Source organism: Labrus bergylta, chromosome 8 (genome assembly GCF_963930695.1).
Source record: "Labrus bergylta chromosome 8, fLabBer1.1, whole genome shotgun sequence".
NCBI classification, from domain to species: Eukaryota; Metazoa; Chordata; class Actinopteri; order Labriformes; family Labridae; genus Labrus; species Labrus bergylta.
The window spans coordinates 15,824,862-15,850,404 of record NC_089202.1 but is presented as its reverse complement, the minus strand read 5'-3'; the positions used below and the strand labels follow the sequence as shown (position 1 = coordinate 15,850,404).

The 25,543-nt window shown below is 39.1% G+C and overlaps 3 protein-coding genes across 3 annotated transcripts; 2 read left to right on the top strand and 1 right to left on the bottom strand.

Annotated features, from left to right (window-relative positions):
• Positions 1-5,891: 5,891 nt before the first annotated feature.
• Positions 5,892-7,271, bottom strand: LOC109996309 (apolipoprotein A-I-like). Its single transcript, XM_020650371.3, has 3 exons — positions 7,115-7,271; positions 6,817-6,967; positions 5,892-6,692 (listed from the first exon to the last, which is right to left on the bottom strand). Exons 1-3 carry the CDS (start codon positions 7,152-7,154, stop codon positions 6,116-6,118), a joined length of 768 nt encoding a protein of 255 aa, XP_020506027.2. The 5' UTR covers positions 7,155-7,271; the 3' UTR covers positions 5,892-6,115.
• A 2,240-nt stretch (positions 7,272-9,511) lies between these two features.
• Positions 9,512-11,514, top strand: LOC109996308 (apolipoprotein A-I). The gene is made up of 4 exons (XM_020650370.3): positions 9,512-9,615; positions 9,726-9,777; positions 9,893-10,043; positions 10,146-11,514. The coding sequence occupies exons 1-4, from the start codon at positions 9,550-9,552 to the stop codon at positions 10,720-10,722; spliced, it is 846 nt and encodes a 281-aa protein (XP_020506026.3). The 5' UTR covers positions 9,512-9,549; the 3' UTR covers positions 10,723-11,514.
• Positions 11,515-19,120: 7,606 nt separating this feature from the next.
• Positions 19,121-25,487, top strand: LOC109996317 (meprin A subunit beta-like). The gene is made up of 14 exons (XM_020650385.2): positions 19,121-19,434; positions 19,528-19,549; positions 19,734-19,778; positions 20,285-20,316; positions 20,410-20,506; positions 20,612-20,729; positions 20,834-21,012; positions 21,284-21,502; positions 21,604-21,756; positions 21,879-22,097; positions 22,774-23,214; positions 23,349-23,513; positions 23,891-24,000; positions 24,113-25,487. The coding sequence occupies exons 1-14, from the start codon at positions 19,387-19,389 to the stop codon at positions 24,116-24,118; spliced, it is 1,854 nt and encodes a 617-aa protein (XP_020506041.2). The 5' UTR covers positions 19,121-19,386; the 3' UTR covers positions 24,119-25,487.
• Positions 25,488-25,543: the final 56 nt, after the last annotated feature.

Below are 25,543 nucleotides of genomic sequence, written 5' to 3'. Positions count from 1 at the left end.
TTTTTTTTTTAAATTAGTCTTTCTGCCAAACTTATCTCTATAGCTATAACTTATCTATTTGGAGCTTATCGCTGGATACCTGATAAGATAACTATTAGAGTAGTCCAACCCTGAGGCAATAAAAGCATGTTTCATACTGTGTGAGTGAAATAAAGCAGGAGAGTTCCTCAGGCAAGACGTACCACTGCAAAAGAGGCTTAATAGTGAACTCTCAGCTCTCTTTGGTTTTAAGTATGAGGTTTGGACAGTCAGTACAAGTTTAGATAAGTATTCGAGGTCCAGATCCAGAAGACCCTAAACCTCTCTGGACCCAAAACCTCTCTTGTATAATTTCTTTATAAATGGACTTTATGTGTTCACTAGAAAGCACTAATTCCTCTCACTGTTGTTGTTGTTGTTGCGGGTTTCTAAATGCATCATTAACGATAAAGACAAGTTTATTTTATGACCATCCTGTTAATCTCAGTCCAGCTGAAGGGACAGGAAACACTCGGAAGAGAGAGTATAGGGAGAAACAAATCAGATGAGCCAAGGGTCAGTGTTGATCCAGGTACCATCATGGTGAAGACCAGGGCCTTTGCACAGTTTGGAGACATGGATGGAAAAATTGTTTTTTGTTGGACATGACAGCCTGAGGTAATGGTGTGTGTGTGTGTGTGTGTGTGTGTGTGTGTTTTTTTTTTGTTTTTTTTATCTCTTCAGCTGTTTACTTTGGCATTCTATCACCTGCTCATCTCTGTGAGTAAGCTTAAGTGGACTTTAGGGGGAAGCTTCTCCCAGGCTATGGCAGCTCAAAAATAGGTTCTACGCATGAGAGGTAACAGGGAGGAAAAAGTTTAGTCCAGGTCTCAGAACTTTTCCAACCGCTGTTCCAAATTTTACCGGGACTTTTTTAATAATATAACAGACTTGGGGGCGCTGGTGGCGCAGTGGTTAGTGCGCGCAACCCATGTATGGAGGCTGTAGTCTTCCAGGTGGGCGGCCCGGGTTCAAATCCAGCCTGTGGCTCCTTTCCCGCATGTCGTTCCCCACTCTCTCCCTCCCTGATTTCCAACTCTATCCACTGTCCTATCTCTCAATTGAAGGCCCAAAAATAAATCTTTAAAAAATAATAATAATGTAATAGACTCATGTTCATGTTCATTTTGCTTTTCATTTATTTTCGTTATATTGAAAAGACACAGTGTTTGGTTACAGACAAGCCCTCCAGTTTTGCTGAGGCACTATCTCTCTGTTCCATATCAGGTTGTGGTTTATTTAGCTGCTTTTGAAAGGCGATTGTACAGGTCTGTGAGTTTTCCTTGGACGCCTTGGGCCAAGGGCTCCAGGTTTTCCCTCAGGTTTTCAATGTGGGGGGAGGCCATGTTGCTCAACTCTTCAGCGCATTGAAGCAGCCTGCTTGCAACCTTCTCTGCCACAGGTGCCGCCTCCTCAACTAAAGGCTCAAGTAGTTTTTTTTTGACAGCTATCCCTTTTTCCTCCAATTGGCTTGCCAACTCGCGAAGAAGACTATTGATGTTGTCTATGGTATCTGATGGAACCTGCTCCCAGACTCTTGTAGCATATATTTCGGCAACTTTGGCACCCTCTTTAAAATAATCTCTGAAACATGAGATGTTCCTTGGTTAGTCATCATTTTTTGTTTTTGTTAGTTAGGTTGCATTTCAGTAATTTCCATCTGTTCTAAATCAGAAGCACTTCACCAGTGTTTGTGTACAACCTACCTCACAACCACACCAAACTCAGTCTGCCTGAAGTGACCATATGCTGCCGATGCTGTCCAGAAGGTATTAGAAACATATTCCCAGAATGCTTTATCCATTAAATCCAGCTTTGATTTTGGTTTATGAGCATCGAGTTCGGCATTACAACCTGTTTGAGGAAAACAATTACATATTATATAATGACATTTATAATAGTTAATAACTACTCCCCAGCAGAGCCTGTAGTTAATTAGCATACCGACAGATTTTCTTGTTTTCGTCATACTCACCAGTGAAAAAGGCAAAGACGAGCACCACAAGGACCTTCATGGCTCTTAGGCAAGTGTATCTCTGGAAGTCCACTTTGCAGTGCTTGTGCTCTGGTGGTGGGAATCAGCCACTCACACAGCGTGCGTCCATCCCAAAGTCCAGATGCCAGTGCCTTGTTGTCACCTGGCTTCACCCTGCCCTAATCACTGGCCTCTTTTGCCATGCAGCACACACGCACAAACCAAAACTGTACATTCATGCATTAACCCTTTTCTGCAGACTTATAACAGAACAGAATATTAAGTGTATCTGTTAATCACTTATGAAATCTACATTGTGCTTTACTTAAAATCAAAAACCAAGCTATAAATTACATAGCATTTTATGAGTTAAACAGGAAGACACACAATAACTAAGAAACTACTTCATTCATTATAAAACTTTTTTTTTAAATGGTATTAACAAAAAATATAAGAATTCGATAAAAACCTTTCAATGACCTCATAATGAATTTAAAATAAGTTTCCAGCCAAAATGGTATGGCCACGGTAAAAGAAACCTAATCAGTCCAGGATTTTACTCATATTTTTCTGTAAATGATGCAGCCTTAAATATCTGGTGTGTGTCCGTTTAAAAAAAAAACTTGTGATATTTGAAGCTTTTTAAAAAAAAAGTTTTTTATTTGCTGTCTGTGTCCCAATCTTCTTGTACACTGAGTGCAATCACTGATCAATCGTTACACATTACATTTCACATATAGTGTTCTTACTTATTTGGAAACTTTGCTTGTGTGATTTATTGATGTTCAAAGTACAAAACAAATCCTGAAGTTTAACCTGAAATAAATGTACCAGATATCTGTAAATAATTAATTATTATTTTTATCTAAATGTGCAAATTTCAAACAAGATGAGCTAGTGTTGTAGGTTGTAATAAACAAACATGGATAGATATTTGGATCAAATAATATTGTTTTGTTTGGTGCAGTTTCTTTCTGTTGGTTTGTTTTGACTCATACAGGGCTTTGCCCCGGCTGAGTCTACAGCTCCATTACACTGTTCCAATCCCGCGCATGAATGAGGACGGTGGTGGTTGTGGGGATGACACAGCCCGATTGTGGTGGCTGGGCGTCAGGGACATTGGTGGCAGTAGTGCCAGATCACCTCTCTGAAGGTTGGGGGACCCCTGTCGACTGGAGAGCCACAGTGACGCAGAGGAACCTTCAAGACATGAGAGCTCAGGAGCTCCCAGTAAAATATGTGGTCAGTTACTAAGATTTACAGATAGCAACATGCAGTAATGTTTTGTGAATGCACAGAGAGGGAGAGATAAGAGCTCAAGGAGCCAGCTCCCCCAGTAGTCTAAGCCTATAGCAGCATAACTAGGAGCTGGTCCATACCTGCACCAGCCCTGACTATAAGATTTATCAAAGAATAACATTTTAAGTCTATTCTTGAAGTACAGAGTGTGTCTGACTGGTTGATGATTCCAAAGGAGAGGGGCCTTATAACAGAAGGCTCTACCTCCCATAGTACATTTAGAGACTATAGGTACCACGAGCAGTCCCACATTCTGGGAGCGTAGTGTTCTCAAAGGATGATACGGCACTACTAGCTCTTTCAGATGAGATGGTGTCTGTCTGACCACTAAGGGCTTTGTAAGTGAGAAGAAGGATTTTTAATTATATTCTAGATTTAATAGGGAGCCAGTGCAGAGAAGCCAATACAGGAGTAATGTGGTCCCTTTTCCTAGTTCTAGTCAGTGTATGAGCTGCAGTGTTTTGGACTAGTTGAAGAGCCTTAAGAGATTTACAAGGGCAGCCAGATAGAAGAGAATTACAATAATCCAACCTGGAGGTAACAAATGCATGAACTAGTATTTCTGCATCATTTTGGGACAGGATCTGCCTGATTTGAGATATATTACAAAGGAGAAAATAGGCTGTCCTTGAAATTTGTTTTATAGGAGATAAAATAGATTTCTAACAGTAGTGCTAGATGCCCGGCTGATGCCATTACGAACAGTTATATCATTAGAAAAAGTCTCTCTGAGGTTTTTAGGGCCAAGCACAATAACTTCTATCTTAACTGAGTTAAGCATCCTTCTGCTCTACATAACTGATTGGTGTCATCAGGCTTCATTGATACATATAGCTGAGTATCATCTGCATAACAATGAAAATTTATAATATCATAATATTTCATAATATTACTCAAAGGAAGCATATATAATGTAAAGAGAATCGGTCCAAGCCCTGAACCTTGTAGCACTCCAGGGTTAACTATGGATGAATAGGGTTGAGGGATGAAGGTAGGGAGGGTCAGAGTTGGGGGATGAAGAGGTGGGGGTAAGGGTTGAGAGACAAAGGGATGCAGGTGAGGGTCTAGAGATGTGGGATGAAGTTAATGGTAGAAGGATGAATGGATGAAAGTAAGATTCGGGAGCTGAATAGTAGAAGGACTATGGATTTGTGTCAGCCAATGTAGGTACGAGGAGAGGAAACCAGAGGGGTCGAGACTCTGGGTGAGGGAGCTGTTTCTTCGTTGTTGTTGTATGGACACCCTTTGTTCATGTATTTAGACAAAGAGAGAAGTGAAGAAACACATATGGGTTTGGGGGGAGGGATGCAAAATCAGCATCAGAGGAATAGGAGTGAAATAAGTATGAAACGGAAATGGGTTGTGTTTGAGGCGTGGTCTATGTTCCTAAACCAAGTTTTAAATACTAAATTTGGCCTTCACCAAGGCCTGTAGTCCACTTCCTTTGGCATGCATTTGTTTTTTCTTCCTTGCTAAAAGAATATTCTTATTTGGACATCAAACTCACCAAAAAAACTGCATGGACCAACTCAACAAGGACCCACTTGGTTTTTAAGTGAGTGTAAGTCTGCATATCAACTTGGTAGTGGGTATATGTTCAGGTGGTGAAAATCTGCAGTTTATTGAGGCAGAAACTAAAGATACAAAAGTTCAGTTACAGTATTTTGCTGTTACCTGGCCTCCCCCTGTATGTACTGTACATACCTACATTTGGTAGTAAAATGTTGGGCTATATACACCAATAATTATCCTTTCTAATAAAATTGGTATCTGCAAAAAGAAAAAACTTATTTAACCAATTACTTAGGAATGCAACAGCCTGTTCTAATCCAAATTAATAACCAAAGCCTCAGAATTCTTTCTAACACTGTCTTTTCAATCCTGTGCATTAAATCATCTGGTGAGGAATACATTTATGTCTATAACCCTTTTTAATTCCAAAATGAGCGAGACGCACACTCAAAAATTGTGGCTCCTGCTCCCATTAATGGCATCCATTTTCCCAACAGTGCTACAATGTTATCAAGTGTTATGATTGCTGCTTCTTTAAATGGCCTTAAGGGACTCCTGCATAGATACTTCCTGGAACTATTGGGTGTGATGGCCCATTGGTTACTTTTAAAAAAATGTCTGTCTGTGTCCAACACTTCTTGCACACTGTGTGCAACCACTGATCAATCATTACACATTACAAAACGAAACTTTGGCTGAACAAAGTTGTGCAAAACAAATTCTGAAGTTGTATCTGAAATGAATGAACCAGATGTCCAAGAACTATAATCTGTGTTGGTAGCATTTTCATAGCCTCGCATATCTCTCTGCTAGACAGAGACAACACCTGCTCCTATTTCTTTGAAGAAATTACTTGTTTTGTTCACCAGATTGCACTTACTCTTCTCAAGGGTTGGTGTTGCATCCAGTTTGACAAAAGGTGTTTTTATAACCATTTGAGTATTTTAAAACTACATAATACTTCAAAGTGTGTAAAATTTGATAGTGAACATTATATGAATACTTTCTAAGCTTATTAACATGGATGATACCACATTATTAGGTGAGCTTTACCATGATCTTGTAAATAAAATGACAGACTCTCAAGTTTAAGTTTTGCTTAGATTTTATTTCCATAATATAGGAAGAGAACACATTGTGTGGTTACAGATAAAAACACTTAATATGTATATAATGAATTATTTTTATTTGTATTATCTAAATGTGCAAATTTCAAAATAGATAAGCTAGTGTTTTCATATAAATATGGTATAGAGCTTTGGATCAGAGAATATTGTCTTGTTTGTTGAAGTTTCCTTCTCTTCTGACTACTTAGTTGGTTTTGACAAAGGACTCGTACAGGGCATTGAGACGGGTCTGGACGTCCTGGGTCAAGGGATCCAGCTTTTCCCTCAGCTCTTCAACGTAGGGGGAGGCCATATCTCTCACCTGCTGGGCTCTCTGAGCCAGCTCACTCTGAACCTGCTCTGTCATGGGGGCCACTCTCTCCTTGAAGACCAGCAGGTGCTGGTCCACCTTCTGCTTCAGGTCATCAGTGTAAGGCCCCAGCTGAGTCTGCAGCTCCTGCACACTTTGCTCCAGGCTGGCCTTTAGCTCCTCTGTCTTCTTTACCAGGGTGGTCCTCATGGCCTCTGAGTCCATGGTGTCTGTGTAGGTGGCCAGCTCCTGTTTGAGTTGCTCTACTCGCTCTTGGATCTTGGCCTTCATCTCCTCAGTTAAGGGCTCAAGCTTTTCCTTGACAGTGGTCATCTCCTGCTCCAAACGAGTTCTGAGGGCATAGGTCTCCATGGTGACTGTGCCGATCATGTCCTGGGCAACAGGGGGAAGCTGCTCATGGACTCTTTGAGCATACACTGTAGCAGCATCAGCACTATCTGTGAGACGAGCACTAAACACAAAAGTGGAGTGAGATAAATGCAAGTCTTCATTTGAGTTATTTTTATGTGGATTGCATATCAGTTACATTTAACCATACTACATCATAATGTCACCAATGGGTCTGTAAGACTTACGTCACATCCTGTCCAAACTGAGACTTCTTGATCATCTGGAGGGTGTCATCAGCTGTCTGGGTAGCTTTGGAAACATAGTCCCAGAATGCATCAGTCAGGACTTCCAGCTGTGGCTTGGGTTCATCAGCATAGAAAAGGTTGGCGTTACAGCCTGTTGGATGGACATAAGAACATGTCATACATTCATACAAGCATATATTTAACCTCCGGAAAGGCCTGTAGTCCACTTCCTTTAGCATACAAACTGTTGTTTTTCCTCTTTGCTAAAAGAATATTGTAATTCTGCCATCATACTCACCAGTGAAAACGGCAAGGGCAAACACAACAAGGACCTTCATGGCTCTTTGGCGAGTATAACTCTGCAAGTGCTTGTGCTCTGTATCTGAGATTCTGCAGTATATATAGTGATACGGACACTACAGATTTCAAAGTCCAGGTGCTATTGCCCTGCTGTCACCTTACCTCATCCTGCATTCCTCATTGACATCTATTGCCTTGCAGCACAGACTTAGACTGTACAAACTGGAAGTACATTCTGATCGATAATCCAATTTCAGCATCTTATTTTTGATTAAATTGCAGCAACCAATTTCTATTTGAAAGCATGATTTTGACTGCCATCTTTATTGCCTTTCTATATTCTCTGTGTGATTTATTCATTTTCAGATTGGAAAGAATCACAACACCGACCTTAAATGAGCCCTGTTCTCACAGCCCTGTTATCAAAGCTGTCACAGTTAACTCTTTGCCTATGCAGACAAAAAGTCTTGCCAATAATGTCTTTGATGTCCAGCATCGATTAGATAGCCAGTGGGTGTTAAGTGTCTATATTAGCTTGAAATTTTGCCAGCTAACGTCACAGTTACTCATTGTTCCAAAATCCCTATGTGACAGTTTGGTCAAAGGTTAGATTATTACTGTACACTGTCAGCTTCTGGAGGTCAAAGTGGCTGCAGTCCACACCTTTTCCCTTACCTGAAACCACTTTTAAAGAGAACATTTTACTTGGTCCAATTTTCCTTTTAAATAAAAGATACTATCTGAGATGTGAAACTGGAACATTAACATGAAGTATTTTTCATCCTACTTATTTTAGGTGTAATTTTCTTGTTTAGAAGTATTTTGATAGAAAAAATCCCTGTCATGAAAATACTGTGAAGAGGAAGTTTTCAATGTAACATGACATAAAACACATTGGAGGAAGCGGCTGACCTTTTTTTTACTTGATGCAAATGTGGAACCATGACAGGAGTACTGTTATAAAATCAGTAACAAATCAGAAACTCGATGAGTTATATAACTAATAGTCAGGATTCATAAATTGTCAAGTTCAATCAGTTAAATAACAACAAATCTGTATTCACTAAAGTATATTCAACAAGTTTGTTACACTCAATCAGTGACAATATTGTAAACATAGAAACCGATTCCCAAGCAGTAAATAATATAACAGTAAGCTCAACGCTAAATTAGATGTTTAAATGGGGTATTTTAAGAGTATCATTTTTAGACAGTATCATTGTCTTCTTGAATGAACAACCCACATCCCAAATGGCTGAAAAACATTTATTTTTTCAAGTTAAGTTAAAAAAACCTACCATTAACAACAAAACTTCAAAACTTCAAAATAACCAGTTTGTTGGTATGTGGTTACTTATGCAACCTTCTTATAGAGAAGTCCTTTCCCATCCTATTGCTACTCGGAAACTAACCCAGACGTTCAGTGCGTGTTCCAGTGTAAACTCCAATAATATAATTGGATCAAAGAAATACTGGTCTATGTCGATACCAGTTGAATAACCCTGTACTTATATAATCATTCAATCAATCGCTAAATCTTTATTGATATAGCACCAATTCATAACCAATGTTATCTCAAGAAACTTGATGAACATGGCATGTCTAGACCATAGCCTTTATACTAATACTAATATTGATCACATAAATGACTGCGTCCTCAGACAACAAAATCTTTTTTGTTTTGTTTTGTTTGTTGGTATGTTTGGTATCATAATTAATTCATTTATTGTGCAAACGAAGTGCTTTACAGAAGGCTTAATAATACTTGCAAGGGTAAAATGTTAGCTGATGTTGTAGTTTATGTTCACTTTGTTACTGTTTATTGCTTTTGACATTTGTTTATCTTATTTTATTTTATTAATCAATCAATCTTTGTTTGTATAGCGCTAATTCACAACAAATGTTGTCTCGAGACGCTTTACTAAAGAGCAGGTAAAAGACTGTACTCAATGCTATATTACAAAGACCCAATGTTCCTAAGAATGTTATGACAAAAGTCTACATTATGTGACAATATTTCTGAGCTGTCCATAATAAAAGATCTGAGTGCCTCGTGCTACTTTATTCATATTGCTTGACCTAAATACAAAGTCCATTGGTGTTGGCAGACAGGGGTTATCTGGTGTTATCTTCAGGCTGTAAGCACTGGACTGTGCGGACAGTTAATTGCTATATCAAAAATGCTTTTAAATGGAGATCCACTGCTACACTTGTGTTGGAAGTTTGGTTTATTTTTTGGAAAAATCCTAAAAGCCACCCAGCCTCAGGAAATTCCATAAAAACATGTCTGTGTGTCTGAATCATAGCCTATACTGTCATGTGATGATAACACAAACAGGAAAAGAGCCATTATGACAACATGGCAGTGACTCCTGGACTTTGGGCTCTTGACTTTGGGCTCTTGACTACAACTGTCATCTGACTTCAGTATATATGGAAGCACTCTCAGACTTACTCACAAACGCACTGAACGCTCAGAGATACACAAGCCTAAAGCAGGTGAGAGTTACACTTCACTTCATTTCAAATCTTAGCTTTAGAAGATAACAGAAGTGGTTTGACTTTTTTAATGCAGCTCAAGAGTTAACTTGATCATTATTCTTTTTCAGCAAACTATAGTCATGAAGTTGTTCCTGGTGCTAGCTGTTGCAGTTCTGTCTGGTAAGTTGCAAGCTTGTACCTTTGATCTAACTAAATTGCAACTAAGAGCAATCAACTGATTCAAAGACTGTAAATGTGCACTGTTCCCAATGTGTTTTTTGTGTCCATCCAACAGGCTGCAATGCCAACCTCTTTTATGCTGATGCACCCAAACCACGGCTGGAAGTGATGACTGATGCATTCTGGGACTATATTGCCACAGCCACCCAGACAGCTGATGACACCCTCCAGATGGTTAGGAAATCGCAGTTTGGACAGGAAGTCAAGTAAGTTGTGTGACACAAAACTATTAGCTACATAGTGATGAAGACTGGTATGTCATCACATAAACTGCTAATAGTCTAATAATTACTTTGACTTTCCTTCAGTGCCCGCCTTGCAGAGAGCGCTGAAATCGCCAGCAAGTATGCCGTCACCCTTCAGGAGGGAATCCCCCCTGCAGCACAAGACCTGGTCACCAAGATCACCAAGGAGGCTGACGTACTGAGAAATGTGCTGACCCAGGAGCTGGGTACTGTCAGGGACAAGCTGGAGCCCTACACAGAAGACATGAAGGCCAAGATCCAGGAGCGAGTGGAGCAGCTCAAACAGGAGCTGGCCCCCTATGCAGACTCCCTTGACTCAGAGGCCCTGAGGACCACCCTGATGCAGAAGACAGAAGAGCTGAAGGTCAGCCTGGAGCAGAGTGTGCAGGAGCTGCAGACTCAGCTGGGGCCTTATACTGATGACCTGAAGCAGAAGGTGGACCAGCATCTGCAGGACTTCCAGGATAGAGTGGCCCCCATGACAGACATGGTGCAGCTTGAGCTGGTTCAGAGAGCAAACCTGGTTAAACAGATGGTGGCCCCCTACGCTGAAGACCTGAAGGAAAAGCTGAACCCCTACGCCCAGGACCTGCAGGCCCAGCTCATGTCCTTTTACCAGTCTTTCGTCGAGGCCAACTAAGTCATCCTCCATCCTCACGCTCCGTCATTGACCAAGATGCTGGCCTTGTTTGGTCTGCCTCTGTTTGAAGCATGACAGATAATTTAAATATGTGAAATACTACTGTACTGTAAAGCAGATTTAACTGGGTATATACCCACAACAAAATATTTATTGAAAGGTGCAAACCTTTGCACTTGACATGTATATACTTTCTTTTTAATATTTGTGGTGAAGTTGTAAAGTGTAACTTTTTGCCATTTCTAAATAAATGGGTGAATCTGAAAAAAATCTTCTTTGCAGTATATAAATCATCCTTATATCTAATAACACAAGATACTGTATGTCGTTCTATATTTATTAAATGAGCAATCTCAACGTAAACAATGTAATGACAAGACACCCTGATAGTTCAAAGCTCTAACTGCACAATAACAAAGGCACTTCTGCTGGTCACAAATTAGTGTGGGACATGTGCTGCTTTTTCCCCCACAAGCAATTTACTGTTTTCGCTCCATCTCTCATCTCTCAGGTCTTGACATGTCCTAGCGCTTCGGTTTCGTCTCCCACTATATCCAGAGGCAGACTATTGTTCCCACCTTTATGCTTGCTAATACTTGTCACGAAACTGCACCTTCACAATTTCAACACACACACACAAATAGCCATGGGAAAAGTGGGTACAGACACATGGTACAAACATGACACAGCAGTTATGAATTTATCCCTGCAGGTTCCTTAAAAAAATACTTAAATGTAAAGTAAAGACCATTTTTGCTGATGGATTCTATATTAAATGATATATTTCAAGGAGCTTTGGCCAACATATAATTATTTCATGCTGATTTGTATAGGAAAAATATGAAGTATGGATCCAGTAAACCGCATCACGCTACATCATGTACAGTCTAAGCTCATTGGCCGTGCTGGTCCTTGTTTAAGTCATAAAAACAATGTAAATTGTGCAACCTCTAATTGTAGTAAATATACCACAGAATGACTTACCACCCTACAGAGCTGGTTCCAACGTGGAGGGTCAGAGTCCACTGACTCCACACACACACACACACACTGCTTATTTTTTCCCTTGTGTGAGCACTGATAAATGGAATTGAACATGGCTGTGTTAGGGTAATTGTGAAGATATGTATATACTGTGTCTGTGACATCAGTGTTTTGACAGATACTGTTTGTTTTTTTTAGATTTAGGGTTAGGGTTTCGACACAAACTTGTCAACAGGCTGCATGAGTTTTCCACTAACCCTGACTTGAAAAAATATTTGATGAGTATCAAAAACTAATTCCAATTTATATAGGCATTCTTTCTTGTATAAAACTGTCTAGTTTATCTCTTTTTTCTAAACTTGAAGTACCTACAAAGTCAGTCTTTCCTCTTTTTGCATTTCCGAGTCATACTATTGAGAGAAAAAGAATAAGTTTGAAATAAAGATTTAATTCAATCAATCAATCAATCAACTCTAGCCACACTACATTATACCTCATTTGCACTTGTGTGGCCACAGCGAGCGACTATTCACGCTGTATTATCAGTCAGAAGAGCTTACAGGCATTGTTAGGGCCTTGATCCCCACAGGTCGTTTTCAAAATGTTGGCTGCCCATTCACTCTCCACCACAGACCACAGAGACGAGGACGTTGTTTGACATGCAGTAGTTTCTTTGAACAAGACACATCTTGCCTTAAATGGCAAGCGTCAGGCAGAGATCCAGTGCTGCTTTGATGCAGATATTGAGGTTGTTAAAAGACTATTGCTGCTGGTAGGATAAGCAGATCGGAGCCTGTGGAGATGAGCTGATAGCTGTCTCACGTACTGCAGACGGGTCATCGTAAATGCTCTCAGGCTGCTTTTGTGTTCCCTATATGGGCTTGTAAGAGGGTCTGGTGGAAGAAAACGCCTTAAATTCTACTCACTACTACAGCACTGCAATAAATGTTTTTTTTTTAAATTTGTTATAAGGAGGTTTTCTTTACACATCAAAGAAGGTAGTGTCTGCTAGAGTCTTTGTCTTTGACTGCAAAGTTGTGCAAAACAAACTGTTTAAGAGTCAGTTGAAAAACAAGAATGAATTTTGCAGATTGCAGTTCATAGAGAAATAGCAGTAATCCAGGGCGGTGGTATCACAGTGGTGGTCTCTTCATTTTGATTTAAAGTAACTATAACTATATCTGTTTACTCAAACACTGAAGTACAATTTACCTTGACACTATTTCAACTTCAGTAATGTATCGTTTACTTAATTACATTTAGAGTTCCTTTTGAAGTTAAGATTTTTAAATTCTTGATATATTTTAGATTTAAGTTATAACATCTGTTACAATAGGAAAATGGTGCTTACATATTAAAGGTGCAGTATGTAGATTTGGTAGGGAAATTTGAAAGTTGAAGAAGTGAAAACATTCTATGCTATATTTTCTGAATTAAATAATAGACAAACTTTATTCAAAGAAAAAAATGGGCCCCTGGTTTGGAGCTAAAAAGCTACCAGGAGAGTTGTGGTTTCACTGTTGCGGGCCCACCACAACTTCTCGCTTAGCATTTTATCTTCAAACAGTGTTACAGGAACCCAACTTTCCTCTGAGGACAGTTTTGTTTATAGAGTTATGAACACCACAGAATCTGTACATTTCTCCAACTTTCACATTTCTAGGTGGGAACAGTTCATGAGAGCATTTACCGTTCAGAGCATTTTATTCATACTTTAGTATTTTCACTGACATTTGTAGTGCTCTATCAGTTTAAATAGTGGACTTTTTGTAATGGACTACCATTACACTGTAGTATTGTTATTTTTACAACAGTTAATAATCTGACTATTTCTTACAACACAGGCTGTGACATCATCATGCTTGGATCCTCAGCTGATGAGAAATGTGCAGAATTTTCCCTGAATGTGAGGAAAATGTATTTTACTTTAAACAGACTTTAGACTAATGATTGGCACATAATGATAAATGCGTCACTATAAACCCAAATGTAACATCAGTGATCCCTCTGCAATTAGAAAAGGCTGCACTGCCACTCGGTGGTGAGACTATGACAGAGCACTGACAGAGTGTGACTAGAGGATACCTCAGTGTATCCATTCAGTTATCCAGCTTGTCAAATTCATTCACTCTATGGAAAGATCTTTTCATGCAGTGGACGGTTTGCTAAAAAAAACATCCTGGCAGGAGAAATGATGAGCTGTTGAATAACATGCTATAAAATAACAGTGATCATTTGAGTTCACTGGAAACACTTTGCCATTGTGTTGAGAACATGGATGTATGCTAATGAGTTCCTAGCAGCCTCAGTTTTATTCTGCTTGTTCTGTTTTATTTTCTGAATAAACCAACATGCCCCTGGAAATTATATTTTATATTTTATATTTTATTTTAACTTTTCCGGTAGTGTCCCTGTGGGATCAACATAGTGCCTTTAATGGGCTGATTTGTTGTTGTGGTGTTTTGTTGTTGTCTGGGTTCTTATGCTTTGTTGATAAGTATGCTTCTGCACGTATTAGGTATTATTATTACTACTTCTGATCTGATCTGATCTGACAAACAAATTTTTAAGAGTTATAGAATCATGTAGGATACTTATTGTGAAGCCTTTTACTTAAAAAACAACTACATTTACTAAATATTTAATTGTACGTTTCACTGCTTTGTCTTGTATTACATTGACAACAACAACTGTTAACACTTTCAAGATTCCATGTATTTGTCTTGTTTCTCATGTATCTGCATACATAAAAAAGAGGAAATGCTGTTTTCCCAGCCCCAGGCAGCGTAACACTTTGAGAGAACAATGGCGGCAGGAAAAAGGCTCTTTGGTTTACAAGCACAAGGCTTGAAAAGTGACATCTACTTGCTCTAGCTCATGTGTGAAAATGTAAGGTGGGGTAGGTTTCCAGGGGGTCCCAAAAAGGTGCTACACCACCCCGAAGCCCAAGAGTATATTTTGAGTCTCACCACTTCATGTATGTTGCATTGCATTAGGTACCAAGCAGCAAAGCACTACATGAGTGTGAGGAGTAAAGAAAGGTTGATTCGTTTAATAACAATCAAAACTCTTGAAGAGTCAAGCATGTGTGTAAAATGTTTGTGTTTTTACAAACAAGATTGAAATGAAAACTCATAAAATCCAGAAGGATTGTCAAGCGAAAAATAAAAGAACATATTTGTGAAGACGTCAAAATTTGGACACAAGACAAAACAGGTGAATCACTGCAGAACGTTTTCATCAGTTTTGTCGCCAGCGTAATCATCTTAAACCTCTCAAAAATGTGATTGAACAGCAGGATCTGAAGAAGCAACTGGTTATCTTGCCATCGGGCAAGTTTTAAACACGTGCAGAGCTTCACAGGGAGTGTTAGAACTTCTGTGTATATCACAGTCTGTTAAACATTCAAAGCAGGTTTGAGACTGATGAGATGTCCCTGTCAACACCAGTCCTGTGGCAGAAAACGTTTTTATGTCAGTCACGTCGGACCATAAAAACTTAGATTTGATCAAATGTTTCAGAGGATTGCTGTAAAAACAAGTGTTCACAAAAGAATCTCATATGCTTAATGTCTTTGATCGGCATATATTCAGAATGAATCTTAAGAGTTTTATATCAGATCATGACAGAAGTGGTTTTGATTTTCATTTACAGTCTATTAAATATAACCGATAACTGTAACATAGTGATAAAATGAGAATTCCAGTTTTGATCATTCTGTCATATGTGATAAATGTGGCGCAGACAAAGGTCAATATCTCAACATTTTACAAATATATAAATAAATAATATCAGTTTGTGTACGAAGCAAAAGCGGGAGATGACCCTGACACTGAGCTACAGGTTTACACCAGAAACATCGCAGAAAAGGAGGCTGAAAGGTAACAATCAGCTGAAAAAGTAGATCAACACTAAATCCTCTAGTCCTCTAAATCCTATACACTTGTTTAATTTGGTAAATCACACGCACAGTTGCTTTACTGCAGTTTCTGTTAGTCAAGCCTCTGATTGTGTCAATTACAAAATAAGTTATTTTCCATTTCCAGATAATATCAAGTCGTTCTGGGCTGGTGCACTGTTGCCTCACAGTGAGCGATCACACAGGTAGATGCTGTACAATGGGAAAGTACAAGGTGAATGTTTCTCGTCTTTATGTCAAAACATGTGGTGTGAAAACTTCGGATGACGTGAGAAATCCTTTTGTCTTCATGCAGGCTGTTTGGAATGGGCTTTTCTATGACTATGCATGACTATTCAGGTTATTATTTAGGTGAATTATTTTGTATGTATACACATTGTCGTTGGCAAGGTTCACTAAGAGCTCCATATCGTGACTGGCACTCGTGTCTTCTTTCTTTTATATATAAATATAAAGATAACACTCAGACGTCTTCAACAAAACATCTCAGATGCTACTTGAACCATGTGACTCTGATGCAGAAAGATCATTGAAACCTGTCTGAACCAACTGCACAAGATGCTGCTGACAGACAAATATAAAGAGGAGAGAAAATATGAAAGAATTTGCTGAAAGATTAGTGGGTCTGACAAAATGTGCAAAAGCCTGTTTTCAAAAGTAACATGTACACCCCTACCATGTCATTCAGCATGGGAAACAGAACAACCACCGTTCATCCATCATTGTCTGCACTGAGAGTCATTTGTCTCCAATCGTCTTATGTGGGAGGTTTGTCTCTTTATGGTGACAGATACTGTATGCACCAACAACTCTCAGACTATTGCTGTTTTGCAATATATGCACATGATCTCTCTATTGGAAGCAGCCACAAGTCAGTCAGCAGTTATGAGGGCTGCACCTATTGACCTCTCTTTTAGTCAAATGCCTGACAGCACCTATAGGCAAAATATTACACTTCTGGATGAGCAACTTGTTTTACAGTCAATGTGATTTATTGAGGTTATACTTTCAAAAAGCTTCTGTCATAGACAAATGCTCAAGGCGCCAATCACAGATGAAACTTGTTAAATTCTTGAGGATTTACAGATTGAGGGCTTTTTTTAAAGGCTAAGATTCCAACCTGAACTTGTTCTGTCAGCAACTTGACTTCTTACCAAACCTGACGGTTCAGTGGAAAATGGGTGTATGATGTAAGTTTATCTCTAACAGCCACTTTTACCAGTTTTTCTGTGCAGCATCCTCTGAGTTGTGCAAAAACAATGTCAAATGCTGTGAATGACACTTTTCAGTTGTATAATATAAATTAAATGATTTGTTAAAACTACATCTATTGTGGCTATTTGTCTAAAAAACAAATTAAGATAAAATTATCAACAAACCACATAAATTCAACAAACAGCCACTGATGCACCGTTCCAGTGAGGTCTTATGCAGGCAATAAGTTCAGTGTCCAGTCAGGAATCTCTTGTTTCTTCATTTAATTTAAATAATGACGTACAAACATTTCCGACTGCATCACATTCACCTGTCTCATTGACATGATAAAAAACCTGTGTCACTTCCTGGTGCATCACCCAACACCTGGAACATTTAAAGGGTTCCTAATCAACCCATGTGCTTGGCAAGGCACCCACTGCCCGCTGGTGTTTACAAACAAAACAAATGCAAAATAACGAATAACTAGAAAATGGCTGCTACACAATCCATAAATTAATTTTTTTTTAGTATGCCAGCTGCACTAAAGCAGACAGGAAGGGTCTTCGGAGATACCGCACAGAAGTTTCATCCGCTGCACTCTACCCTCCCTGAAGGACACTTACAACTCCCGCTGCCTGAACAGAGCAACCTCTTTCCCTCTGGCAGGCGCTACAAGTCCACCAGGACATGCACAAACAGATTTAAAGACAGTTTCTTCTCCAGAGCCATAACCGCACTGATCTTCAACATGCACTGATCCTCCCACCCTCATCACATACACAACGATGGTCCAATTCATCATCCCTCCTCTCCTATACCCTACTTCTCCTGCTGACAGATGTCTGTATGTTTGTGCACTTCAATGTGAAGCATTTTTAATTCCATGTACAATTGTATAATGACATTAAAGGCTTTCTATTCTATTGTTGTTTTAAAGGTCAGTAGCTCACAATGCAGGGACTTGGATTGGAAACCAGAAGGACTCCGGTTCATGTCCCTTTATGGACCAAGTCTGGAAGTTTGGCTGGTAGCTGGAGAAGTGCCAGTTCACTTCCTGAGCACTGTCGAGGAGCCCTTGAGCAAGGCACTGAACACCAAACTGCTCAGACACTTTTTTGTTTGCAGCCCCTCACTCTGACATGTCTCCATGAGTGAATGTCCATAGGATCCTTTTTGTGCATGTGTGTATTCCTGGCCTCGGGGTGTGTAGCCTGTATCAACAATAAAGTGAAAAAATGTAAGTTACACTTAGGGCTTACTAAAATATATCTTCTTCTTTTGCAAATAAATTCAGAGCTGTACACTAGGATTCTCCAATTTGATTCAATGATTGTTATTGATGGTGTCAGGTATTTTTTTACAAGCATACTTCCTGTAATTTAGCACCTTTGTCAGGTTATTACAAGCGACTTTGTCATGTTCTCTAATACTATGGTTATCAGTACAAAATTCCATGTCAATCAATGCAGTAGATATTATTCAGTCTGTATGTTGGTGGGATTGACACTTCAGCATACAGCACAACGTTACCGTCTCTAGAGCCATTTCACTAACACTGATAAAATCTCAACACCACCTCCTTGTCAAACCCTGAGGTCTTCTTTGAGTCAAAGTTTAAGATATTCATCTGTCACCGTAATTCCTTCCATTATGGAGTCAAACAAACGAGCATTGAGTGAAAAATGTTATCACACACTCTGTCTCTCCTCCATTGTGTTTCTTAAGCTGGTATGTGGATTCTTTTGTTTGAAGGACACTAAAGGCAACTTACCCAGTTGCCTCAGATACATATGTATCAGCCACAAAATACATTTATTTTGAAATTTGAATGAATAGATCAAAACTAGGTTAAAAATCACCTTCCAAACAAAATAAAAAATGGTTCTCCCACAACCTTCTTCATTAACAAACCAGCAGGCGAGCAGAGCATACTGATGTTAGTGTAACTGTCTACACAAAAACATGACTGACTGGTTGAGGGGCTTGTTTTGCAAAGCACATAAGCAACAACGTCTCACCTGAGGTCTGCAAACCCCAACATGAAACTGAATTATTACTTCACATTAATTACAGTCACCAAAAAACAAAAACATTTAGGGTTTCCCTTTGAAGCATGAGGACTGAGTGTCTTTTATGACATATGTGTATTGCTGACTTATTCTTTATATTATTTGAGGGGAATTAAACCGGATTATCTGCTACACAACAGTATGCAAAATTGTTGCTTGGGCCTTGAGGGAAATGCTGTTACAATGTTTAATCAGTGGGGCTTTAAGTGAGTTTGTTGTTTGTTGTATGCTGTTGCTTTAGTGGTGAAGAAGTGAAAGTCACAATTCTCTCCGCTCTAGATAGTGCAGTTTAGAAACCAACAATGCTCTTAATCCAGGAAGAACGTGATCATATTTATTAAGCTAAAAGCACAAAGAAGTGATCCAAAAACTTCAAAAAGTGTTTTCAGAGTGAGATTTTATTTAGGCGTTCATCTTTGTTTTAATCATATCATTTCTCCAAACTTCATTCTCATCGTTGAGCTTTTACCATTTTCAGGACAAATATTAACAGTCATGGATTTCTGCATTATTTTTGTGCTGAGCACCCTTCAAGTTGCCATGGTAAGTACTTTTATAAATATGCATTACTCTAAACGAGACAGTGATCTTCCAGTTTATTTAATACTCTCAAAACCCCTGATGCTTCCTTTCTAGTCTCTAGAGCCTTTGTTGATGGGTGAGTTGTTCTTTGTTTATTTTATTACGTTTTTTCATTATATTTGACTACAATGGATTATGAAAAAAAGTATTAATTGTGTGTAATTATGATTACAGTGAGTTCACAGATAGTGTTACTGTAGCTAGTGAAAAATGTGTTCATAATAATATATTCAAATATTGTTTTATCTGTTTTATTAAAGACATGGATGATGATGGGGACTGGGATATAACGGAGATAAATGAAGGTAAGAGGGTGTTTAAGTTTTAGTTCTTTGAAGTTTATAACTGAGACTGTTATTTGTCCCCCTATGTTTTTGACATAAAAAAGGACTGCTATATTACATATTAGTGAAAGAAAACAGATCACAAAATATATCCTGATATGGTAAATGGACTTGAGCTTGTATAGTGCCTTCCTAGTTTTCTGACTCTTCAAAGGGCTTTTACACCGCATGTCATACTTACACATTCACACCCATACATACACTGATGGTAGAGGCTGCGTTGTAAAGTGACCATCAGCAGTAATTAATCCCATTCATACGCTGCCTATGCAGCGAGATCAACTCTGGGTTAAGTGTCTTGCCCAAGGCCACATCAGACATGTGGTTGCAGGAGTTTGGGCTCAAACCACCAACCTTCTGGTTAACAGACGACCGACTCTTCCACTGAGTCACAGCCGCCCCTACATGTTTTGTTATTTATCGGCTTCCAGTAACAAAAGTAATCATCATTCTTGTTTACCCTGCAGGCCTGGATTTATTTGAGGGTGACATCATGGAAGTAAGCAATGTGCATCATATCTTGTCATTTTATTTTTTTGGGATGTCACATTGAGTTTGTTTCTATTAATGTGACAACTTTACTTTACCCAAGGAAATGCAGACACAAACAAGGGAAGCCAGGAACGCCATTTTGAATCAAAAACAGTTGTGGGACATCCCTGTCCCTTATGTGTTAGAAGCCAACCTTGGTGAGTGATGGTCAACTGATCCCTTTTTAATGAACAATTTTTGGATACGGGCATTAATAGGTAAAACCACTGTGAAAAATAACTGTGTATTGTCTGTCAGCACAGATGTAAATGCTAAAGGAGTCATTCTGCAAGCCTTTGAACATTTCCGCTTGAAGACATGTATTGATTTCAGACCCAGACAGTCTGAGGAATACTACCTTTCAGTCAGACAGAATCCAGGGTAAAACATGCTCCTCCAAACATAGTTAATTCAATTTCTATTTCTAAAATTAACCACATGATGATTTATTCATGATTTTAATGTGCCACTCTTCTTCACTGCAGGTGTTACTCTTTTGTGTCGAGGATTGTTAAAAGTGGCCAAGTTGTCTCCATTGGTAGGCGATGTGATCACCTTGGTATTGTCGAGCATGAGTTTCTCCATGCTTTGGGACTGTATCATGAACAGTCTCGATATGACAGAGATGACTACGTAACCATTATCTGGAAAAACATAAAAGACGGTAAAACCATCCACCTTTTCATAACATTTCATCTACATCATTGGAATCTTTGACAACTATTTGACTATTTTGTGTATAACTGTTTACATAATACCTAGCCGTTGGCTACATGAGCAAGATTAATACAGTTTTTTCAAAATGTATTTTCCTGAAATGAGCAGTCTCCAATACATACAAATTGAATAATTAAGGATATTTTACTTTTCAAGATATATAATTACCATTACATAATGTGCTACAGTGTCTAATTATATGTCTGTCTGGTCAACAGGATACCAGGGAAACTTTAGGAAGATAAGCCAAAGCTTAAGAACAACATTTAACACTCCATACGACTACCTCTCAGTGATGCACTACGGAAAAAAGGTTTTTTCTAAAAACACGGGAGACACGATTGCCACTAAGCTACCTGAGTATCAGGACAAAATCGGCCAGCGAATGGAAATGAGCTTTTTTGACATGTACAAGTTGAATCACCTTTATAACTGCAGTAAGTTTTGGATTGTTCTCACAATGCTAGAAAGCTCCAATCAAATACCCTTGCTTGAATCGTGCTATATTGTGATGTAAGTTTCTGCTGATTGATACCAGATGCATCAGTTACTTTTGTGGAGCATTGTAACTTCAGTGTTGATATCTGCGGGATGAGCTGTTGTGAAAAAGGTTTGGCCAAAGGTTGGAAGAGATTGAGCACCACTGCAGGAGAGCCATTAACTGACCACACCACCCTGACCAACCCTGGAGGTAACAACTCATTTCAAGCCATATAACAACTTGCTTTTTGTAGATCAGTCCCAGCGAACTAGACATTCTTACATCAAAGAGATAGTAATAATCAAAAACTGTCAACCCTAAAAACTCCCCAGGTTTTTTCATGCATGCTAGCACAGCTTCAGGTCATGAGGGTGACTCAGCCTGGCTGGAGACCAAGAGGATGAATCCCACTGGAACATGTAACATCCAGTGTCTCCAGTTCTACTATTACCACAGTGGAAGTGAGTCAGACAAGCTCAACATTTGGATCAGAGAGTTCCAAGATGAGACGGACTCAACAGGAAAAAGGCGCCTCATGGGTCAGATCACTGGTGAGCAAATCAGGGACTGAAAATGCCAATTTGAAAGCAAAAATACAGCCATAAAACCCTAACATCCACAAGCTAACATTCTCACATAATAAACTAACAAACAAGCATGTTTGCCATCTTAGTTAACATGTTAGCATGCTTAAATGGATTGTCATTAGATTTGCAGATATTTGCTGATAAACCAAAGAAAATGCCAAACTAAAAATATGACCAAACTAAAACGTTTTTCAAGACAAAACGTCAGGGGATCAACAAAATTATCTTGCTGGGTCATGAATTTGTACACATTTAAACGCTATAGGTCAATAAGTTCTGGTGAAGACATTTAACTCAATTTCATGATCTGAGGAAAAGGATAACTGAAGTCATCAGAAGTCATCCACTGGCCACCACAAATGGTTGTACCAATTTACAAAGCATGCCATCCATTTGTGGACTACACATTTAATTTACAATCTAACATAGTCTCTTATGGTGACACTTGTAGATAACTCACAGGACCACCATCATTGGGGTTCATCCACTGGGGACTAAATTTGGGTACATGATGTTTGGACAACCCTTACAATACTCCTGGAGATGTTTTTCCATCTGGGCAAAAGTATCATGAAATCAACAGTACTACTCGTTGATTTGCTGAAGCAAACATAAGCAATCAAGTATTTTGTCCTTCCAGGTGAAGCATCATTTAAATGGACGTTTTACAAGGTGTCCCTGAATGCTACCAAGCCTTTCCAGGTCGTGTTTGAGGTGCGTAAAGGAAACGAAGAGTCTTCAGGAGGCTTTTCCATTGATGACATCAACCTGTCTGAATCTGGGTGTCCACATCATGTCTGGCAAATCTCGGATTTCGAGAGTCTCTTGACGAGCACTGACTACAATAGTTATCTGCTCAGCCCTCGGGTGTACTCTCCTGAAGGCTATGCTTACCAGATGTTGATTGTTCTACGAGAAACCTTCTTTGGAGTGTATTTTCGTTTAGTGTCTGGAGACTATGATTCAACACTCCAATGGCCGTGCCCATGGAGGCAGGTGACCTTTATCATGCTGGACAAGAACCCAAACATTCAATATCAAATGTCCAATCAGATCACTCTGACAACTGATCCAACTTACAGTGAGTATTTAAAAGTGATATCTGAATGGTCTACTGGGGTTAATGTGTCGCTCTATCATCGCAAATATTTAGAATAATATCATTACAGATTTGATTTGATTCGAAAAGAAAATGTGTTCTGTGTTTTTCTGAAGCTGCATTTGACAACCCTCGTATGGTTGGAAGACAAATCCAATGGAATGAAGAGTCTCTTTACACGAACCCAGCCTATGGAGTGAACTTGTTTCTCTCCTTGGAGCGAATCAGGAGCCGGGACTTCCTGAAGGAAGGCACTGCTGTATTTCTCTTCTCAATGGAGGGTGAGCTTTTGTGTTTATTCCTAATCAATTGTAGGATTAACTAAATCTTAATATTGCATTGGAGAATCTTTTGTTTAAGGGCCGAGGAACTTTTCGGTTTGTGTCAGTATTTCTTATCTCTCTTTGCTGATCTTGTTCCGTATATGCATAACAAGTATAGCTCATAAAGTGGCATCGATATTCATGTCAGTCAGTCTTTTTTATGGAGCTTAAAATGTAATCAACTTCAACCCAGATTCCAAAACATTTGAATGTTGAAGAAAATATATATAAACTAAACATCAAACACAGAATCTGTGAATAATAAATACAAAAAAATAAGTTGTTTTTCTGTGTCTTGTTAAATGTCCATTTGAATTTCTATGCCTTGTCTCTAGATATTTCAAACCTGCAGCATAGCAGCTCGCTGCCTTGCCCAAAACATCCACCAAACAAATTTACAACCACACACTCAGACAACTCTGACCAAGGCCCATGTAACGTGACGGTAGGTTGTAAGTCTTTATTAAATAAGCTGTTACAGTCAATGTTACAATCATACTTGCCAACATAACATAGCATAAAAAGATTTGAATGACTGATTTTGTGATTTTTCTTAGGGTTGACACAAAAGCTGATATGGGGATGAAGCAGATGTTCCTGGAAGTGTTATCGCCTCAAAATGTCAAGCTTTACTTTATTTGCTCACCTTGTAGATATCTATGTATCTGTTAGGAAGAACAAATAGATTGAATTGGAAAAGTGCATCCTCCTTTGCTGCAGTTAACGGATCCTTGTTGTTGAAATCTTTACGTATAAAGTAAAATATATATATTTTATCGTCATTATTATAAGTTAAAGGATTGATTTGGCAACAAGTGACTTTTCAAGCCAACATGCGCTTCCTCAGATGCAAAAATGTATTTGTGAGTCACATTTAAATACACATAGACATGACCCACCACAGCTGAAATCCATCATTTTTATTTCCTACATGCCTGTACATGTGCCATCTCATTTACTAACACATAAATGCCTACAGAATGCCAAATGTGGTCAAACACTACTCTGTGAATGTCTTTATTAGCTTAGCATAATTTGGCAAATACATTCATTTTTCCAATGTGGAGATAACTTGCGATATGTTGGGTGAAATGTCTTGACATCTGTTGATAATCATGAAATGTGGTTAAGATTTGTGTTGCAGAAAGAGAGATCATATTACCGTTTACCACTAATCTCACCATCATCAGGTCAAAATTGTACTTTGTCAAACGTCCATCCATTCCATTACCCTTATCCGTCCCCTTATCCAGTCTGGGATCGCGGGGGGGTGCCAACTGTTGTTGGGCGAGAGGCTGAGAACAGCCTGAGCTGGTTGCCGGTCAATCACAAGGCTGGTTTATGGAGACAGACAGGCAACCACAATCACAATGACACCTACAGGCCATTTAGAGTCACCAGTTAACCTAACAAGCATGTCTTTGAACTGTGGAAAGAAGCTGGGAGAACATGCAAACTTCACACAAAAAGGCAGGGGCCCTCTTGCTATGAAGCGACAGCACTAAAAAACTGCACCACATTCACACTCGACAAATCTTGTATCATCAATTACCTTGTATGGATCTCATGCTTTATGGTATAACTAAGTCTGAGAGTTTACTGCAATTGAATAATTGACCCTCAAATAAAATGGATCGTCACTTTCACCATCGCCTGCTTCCACCGTGGTGATTGGGGATTCCATCGTCCAGGGGCTCTCGCTCACCTCCCACGGCACTGATGCACCTGCCACACTCCTAGAGGCTTGTCCACCCAGCTACACCTTTTCTTTTTCCTGCAGAGAGGGAAAGAGAGGCAACAGCTGCTATCTATAAAGAGGCACTGAAAAATAGGGACATAGATTTTGGAGAACTTTGTTCGTTTGAATACAATGCAACACTTTTAAACTGTAAGCAACATATTCTGGCAGTGACAGTATACAGAGCCCCCAACTTAGTTTTCTCTGAAAGGTGCTATATAAATAAAGTTTGATTTGATTTGATTTGATT

Coding starts and splice junctions, on each gene's coding strand:
- LOC109996308 (XM_020650370.3), top strand. CDS start 9,550: ATGGAAGCACTCTCAGACTTACTCACAAACGCACTGAACGCTCAGAGA. Junction 9,616..9,725: donor GATACACAAGCCTAAAGCAG/GTGAGAGTTACA, acceptor ATTCTTTTTCAG/CAAACTATAGTCATGAAGTT. Junction 9,778..9,892: donor AGCTGTTGCAGTTCTGTCTG/GTAAGTTGCAAG, acceptor TCCATCCAACAG/GCTGCAATGCCAACCTCTTT.
- LOC109996309 (XM_020650371.3), bottom strand. CDS start 7,154: ATGAAGGTCCTTGTTGTGTTTGCCCTTGCCGTTTTCACTG. Junction 6,968..7,114: donor TGCCCTTGCCGTTTTCACTG/GTGAGTATGATG, acceptor TCCATCCAACAG/GCTGTAACGCCAACCTTTTC. Junction 6,693..6,816: donor CAGTTTGGACAGGATGTGAC/GTAAGTCTTACA, acceptor TTTTGTGTTTAG/TGCTCGTCTCACAGATAGTG.
- LOC109996317 (XM_020650385.2), top strand. CDS start 19,387: ATGGATTTCTGCATTATTTTTGTGCTGAGCACCCTTCAAGTTGCCATG. Junction 19,779..20,284: donor TATAACGGAGATAAATGAAG/GTAAGAGGGTGT, acceptor TTTACCCTGCAG/GCCTGGATTTATTTGAGGGT. Junction 21,013..21,283: donor CTGGAAAAACATAAAAGACG/GTAAAACCATCC, acceptor TCTGGTCAACAG/GATACCAGGGAAACTTTAGG.